Genomic DNA, 6,000 nt, shown 5'->3' on the forward strand with positions numbered 1-6,000 from the left:
ACATTTTATTGGTATATGTTACTTTTTCTTTTTCTTTACTTTTTTGTTTTCTTCTATTGTATGTGTTTTCTTTGATTAACTTGTTCAAATTTGTCAATGCCCTCAAATAAGAGAAAATTATGATAGTGACTCTTAAGACTCTTGATGTTGACTTCTTGGATATATTAGTTGAATATTATTAAATATAATATAAAAATTGAATTAAATTATACACATCTTTACATTTCAATTAAAAAATGTTCAAATATAAAAATATTAAATATTTTCACTACTACTTTCTCAACCTACTAAAGTACAAAGAGTCAATATCGTTATTACAACTTTCTATTTGGAAAAGTCATTCTGTGCCACTATACCAAGGTCATTAGTCAAACTACAAGATATTCTGAGTATGCTCTAATTGTAGGAGACATATTTAAGTTTGTACTATATTTAAATTAATCTATGTTCCCACAAGACCAACTCAATTAAGGGAAAAAGGGAAATGTGCAATTATATATAACTAGTAATTCACCCGCGCGATGCACGGGGAAAAATTATGTTATTATAAATATAAATAAAAAAAATATTTTAAATTGTTTAATATAATAATATTTTTGAGCTTCCATTGGTCAAGTATTTATTATTTTTATAGAATACAAAATTACAATTAAAATTTTGTATGGTTAATATAATCTCTAATTATGTACATATTTAAATAAACTTATAGAGAGAATTTACACAATACGAATAATAACTAAGATAATTACATTTAGAAAGCAAATTTCAAATTTTGTATGAGTAAATTTAAACTCTAATTGAACACATTTTTTATATGATTATATAATATATTCTTTATGCACATGTCATTCCATAAACCCAAATGTCATTTTATAAGTTCAAGACCACTTCTTGTGGAGATAATTCATATGTATTTTTTTCTTTTAAAAGTCCTAAGTTTAGACATCCAGAAAAACATTAAAGACCCATACGATATATACATTTATATATATTTAAATTTTTATTTATGGCTTAAATAATTTTTTTTTATTCTGAAGTCCAATAATTGACCCACCCCCACAACATTTGCTTTCTTCATCCCTTCCCGCTTCTGCCATTTCTTTGAAGCATTTGAGAGGGAGAAAAATTATATGTAGAGGCTTGCATTAATTGCATTGTTTCAGATATCGAATAGACTTTTATCGAAAATTTAATTAATATTGTAATCCCAAGAACCACCATAAATAACAAAAGCATATCAAATAGACTTTCATTGTAAAGCCAGAGATTTAATTAATATTGCATCGTTTCATATTTTCTATTAATCGGGAATCAGAATACTTAATCCTAATATCATAACATTTAATAACTCTATTAATTCAATAAATGTAATCTTTTGTTATGGGCGAGAAAAAAATAGCTATTTTATTTTTCAAATGTTGTGTTTTTTTTTTTTTTTTTTTATAGTAAAATATGTTGTGGCTATTTTATATTTATAGCTAGTAATAATATTAATATTGGTAATTAATTGTAACATTAATTAATTCCTAAACCATATAGCTTTATTATATGTAAGATAAGATGAGTAAAGTAGCATTTGTCAAAAGAAAGACTTTTAGCTCAAAATTTTAAACATAGGAGTACTAGTATTGAATTGGAGGGTATCATTATACATTCACTAATTAATGTCAACGTTAATAAATTCCTATGCATATGTAGAAAAAAGACGGTAAATTTCAACTATCACGTCACACTTTGACGGCAGTTCCCTTTGACGCCTCATCGCCGTTCCGTACCAAAAGCATCGGAAACCGCCGCGTTGATTTCATTCGCTCCCCACGATTCTGACTTCCGGCCGGACGCGAACCGCTTCATTCCTCCCAAACCAGGCGGCTCAGCTAGCGGTTCAATACTCACTGGTACTTGACGACTTTTTGTCTCCTTCGCGCTCTTCCTTGACGGCGTTTGCTGCTCTGTCTTTGACTCCGCCGGTTTCTTTCCCCGGTTGGATAAGAACACGGAAACTAACCGCGAGTAGAACCCGGTTTTCCCCTTCCCTCCGACGCTTCTAGATTTTTCTAATTTCTCCGGAGAAGATTTCCGGCGACCGCGCTTCGATCGTACTCTTCCTATGCACGAAACCTTGGGGGACGACGGTTCGCCTACCGGTTTCCCCATCGACTCCGCCCGCCGCGGCGGGAAAAGACGGAAATTCGCCGGTTTGCTGCAACTCCTCCGCATCGAGTCGGCGTAGTTGTTCTTCTGAGTCCTGGGAAGCCCGATTATCGAAGCCTTCGACTTCGCGAACCTCTGCGAACTCGAATTCGAACTTGAGTTCAAATTCGGGTTGAAACCTTTGCCTGACTCCTTACGCTCCAAAAAAGCGTTGCGGTCGAACCAATCAAACTCGGCATCTTTCGATATCAAGAAGGATTCCGGCAGAAGATCCGGAGCTACTCTCTTTTCGTAGTCGTCGACGGAATCATGATTATCTCGCTTGTCATCACTCTCGACTCGGCCGTCTGCCAAGGTTTCACACGCAATTTTCCGGTCAGTTCCGCCGCCTGCACAGGCGGAGACTAGTGTTTCAAGATCAACTTGAGGCATTGTTGAGGGAGAAAGGAGGTAGAAGGCGATCAGAGATTTCTTGTGAGAGAAACCGATCGTAACGGGTTTGATGGTGGGGATGACAGATTGAGCATTTATAAATGGAATTAGAATTAATATTTCTTTCAGTACTACAAAATTAATATTTATTAAAATCCAACGTGTCATATGTCTCTTATTTAAAAAAATTTATCTTAATTGATTCTTAATTTTAATTTTTTTTTTTTAAATTTATTAGGGGGTTTGGGAAAGATTAACCAAAAATGTATATGGGTTGTTTTAGTTTTTAGCAGTTTCGAGCAAATTGTTAAGTTATTAAATAATATTTTTGGTGTTTTTGATAAAATATAAAATGTTAAACAGACGAATTTCTTAAAATTTTGACGAATTTGTCAAATAATCAAAATACAATAACAACAACAACAACAATAATAATTCAAACAAAACTATATACAAAATAAAATAAAATAAAAAACAAAAAACAAAAAAAAAACAAAAAAAACAAAAAAAAAAAAACAAAGGGGAGTCACGGGCTCCCTTTGTAAATGATTTTGAGATCATTTTTATCCCACATTGAAAATGTTTGAAAAGATATAGCTCCTCTATATAAGAGGATCAATGATCCCCTTACAAACCTAATTTCTTGCCCATCAATGTGGGCAAGTATTGAGATGTCAAAAGGTTCTTATCTCTTCTTATTTTAGTTTTTACTTTTTTATTTATTATTAATGAGGGTTGTGAAAGATTAACACAAAATGTATGTGTTGTATTAGTTTTTAGCCATTTGGAGCAAATTACTGAGTTACTATATAATTTTTTGGGGATTTTGATTAAAGTTAAAATGACAAATTTGTAAAAATTTGACGAATTTATCAATAATCAAATAAAAAAAATAATATAATAATAATAGTAATCCAAACAAAACGATATACAAAATAAAATTAAAACTAAAATAAATAAGAAGAAGACAAAAGGGTGTCATGGACTCCCCTTTGTAAATGATGTTGGATCATTTGATCCCACATTGAAAATGTTTAGAGAAGGAGCTCTTGAGCTCCTCTATATAAGAAGAGCAATGCTCCTTTTACAAACATAATTGCTTGCCCATCAATGTGGGCAAGTATTGAGAAGTCCAAAGATTTTTTTTTTTAGTACTATTGACCCGATAAATTATGCTGTGGAATTGTGTCCACCTTGCAAGGTACACACGATTCCAAAATTGTTCATAATTATGAATATATAGTTCAACAATTATGAACATATAGTTCTATAATTACGAACATAGTGTTGTGAGCATTATTATGAACATATAGTTATGTAATTATGAATATAGAGATTCAAAACTTATTTGGTAAGTAAATGTCAAATGGAAATTTGGAAGATTGTGATTTCGAGCCTCAGTGGAGGCGTTATTGGCTCTTTGTGTTTCAGTAGGTTGAGAAAGTATGAACAGATACTACATTGTAATAGAGCTAGTAGCATTCAAAAAAAAAATGTCAAATGGAAATTAAATAAAATCTATTAATTGGTAATATTATATATGATATTATATTCTATAATATAATATAATTGATAATATTATTGTTCAAGTATAATAAATATATTATTGTTCAAGTATAAAATAAAATCAAAATAATAACAATAACAACAACAATAATAATTATAATAATAATAATAATAATAATAATAATAATAATAATAATAATAATAATAATAATAATAATAATAATAATAATAATAATAATCCAAACAAAACTATATACAAAATAAATTTAAAATTAAAAAAATAATAATAAGAAGAAGACAAAGGTGGCTCCCCTTAGTAAATGATGTGGGATACCCCGTGCCTCTCGCATGCGAAGCGAGCGCTCTACCATATGAACTACACCCCCATTGATCCCACATTGAAAATGTTTGGAAATAGGAGCTGTTGATCTCCTCTATATAACCATACAATTGCTTTCTCATCAATCTGGGCAAGTATTGAGAAGTCCAAAGGCTTTTTACAAATGAAAAGTTTAAAGGCTCTTAATTTTTTTTAGTACTATTGACCCGGCAAATTGTGTTGTGGAATCGTATCCATCTTGCAAGATAAACACGGTTCCAAAATTGTTCATAATTATGAATATATAGTTATACTATTATGATCATAGTGTTGTGAACATAATTTTGAACATATAGTTTAGTAATTATGAACATAGAGTTCTGTAATTGTAAATATAGAGTTCAATAATTATGAATATGAAGTTCAAAGATTATGAATATATAACTTTATAATAATGAACATATAGTTCAGTAATTATAACCATAGACTGTGTCCACCTTGCAAGGTGGACACAATTCCATAGTATAACTATTCGATTGACCCTGTTACATGTATACTTTCTGAACCTATTGAAGACCAACGTGTCAAAATGCTTTTATTTAAGAAACCTTATCTTAATGGCTTCTTATTTTAGTTTTTTTTTTATTTAATTTTTTTAATTTATTAGGGGGTTTAAGAAAGATTAACCCAAAACGTATATGAGTTGTTTTAGTTTTTAGCAATTTGGATCAAATTGCTAAGTTATTAAATAATATTTTTGGTGTTTTGATTAAATATAAAATGTTAAAAAGACGGATTTCTTACAATTTTGACGAATTTGTCAAATAATCAAATTAGAATAACAACAACAACAACAACAACAATAATAATAATAATATCAACAACAACAACAACAATAATAATAACAACAACGACAACAATAATAATAATAATAATCCAAAACAAAACTATATACAAAATAAAATTTAAATTAAAAAAAAATTGAGTCACGGGCTCCCTTTGTAAATGATCTGGGATCATTTTGATCGCAAATTAAAAATGTTTGAAAAGAGAGAGCAATCATCCTCTTACAAACATAATTGCTTGCCCATCAATATGGACAAATATTGAGAGGTTAAAATGTTCTTATTTAAGAAGTCTTAACTTTGTCTTCTTATTTTAGTTTTTATTTATTTATTTATTTATTATTTATTTATTATTTATTATTAGTGGTGGGTTATGAAAGATTAACCCAAATGTATGTGTTGTATTAGTTTTTAACAGGTTGGAGAAAATTACCAAGTTATTATATAATTTTTTTGGTGTTTTGATTAAAGTTAAAATGTTAAAATGTTAAAATGACGAATTTGTTAAAATTTTGGCGAATTTATCAATAATCAAATAATAATAATAATAATAATAATAATAATAATAATAATAATAATAATAATAATAATAATAATAATAATAATAATAATAATAATACAAACAAAACAATATACAAAATAAAATTAAAATTAAAAATAATAAGAAGAAGACTAAAGGGAGCCACAGACTCCCTTTGTAAATGATGTTGGATCATTTTGATCCCATATTGAAAATGTTTGGAA

General features: G+C 29.1%; 1 protein-coding gene across 1 annotated transcript; it reads right to left on the bottom strand.

Moving 5' to 3' along the window:
• Positions 1-1,758: 1,758 nt before the first annotated feature.
• LOC109153216 lies at positions 1,759-2,586 on the bottom strand. The gene has a single exon (XM_019301057.1). It carries the CDS (start codon positions 2,584-2,586, stop codon positions 1,759-1,761), a length of 828 nt encoding a protein of 275 aa, XP_019156602.1.
• Positions 2,587-6,000: the final 3,414 nt, after the last annotated feature.

The sequence above is a fragment of the Ipomoea nil genome, unplaced genomic scaffold, assembly GCF_001879475.1.
Source record: "Ipomoea nil cultivar Tokyo-kokei standard unplaced genomic scaffold, Asagao_1.1 scaffold0268, whole genome shotgun sequence".
Taxonomy (NCBI): Eukaryota; Viridiplantae; Streptophyta; class Magnoliopsida; order Solanales; family Convolvulaceae; genus Ipomoea; species Ipomoea nil.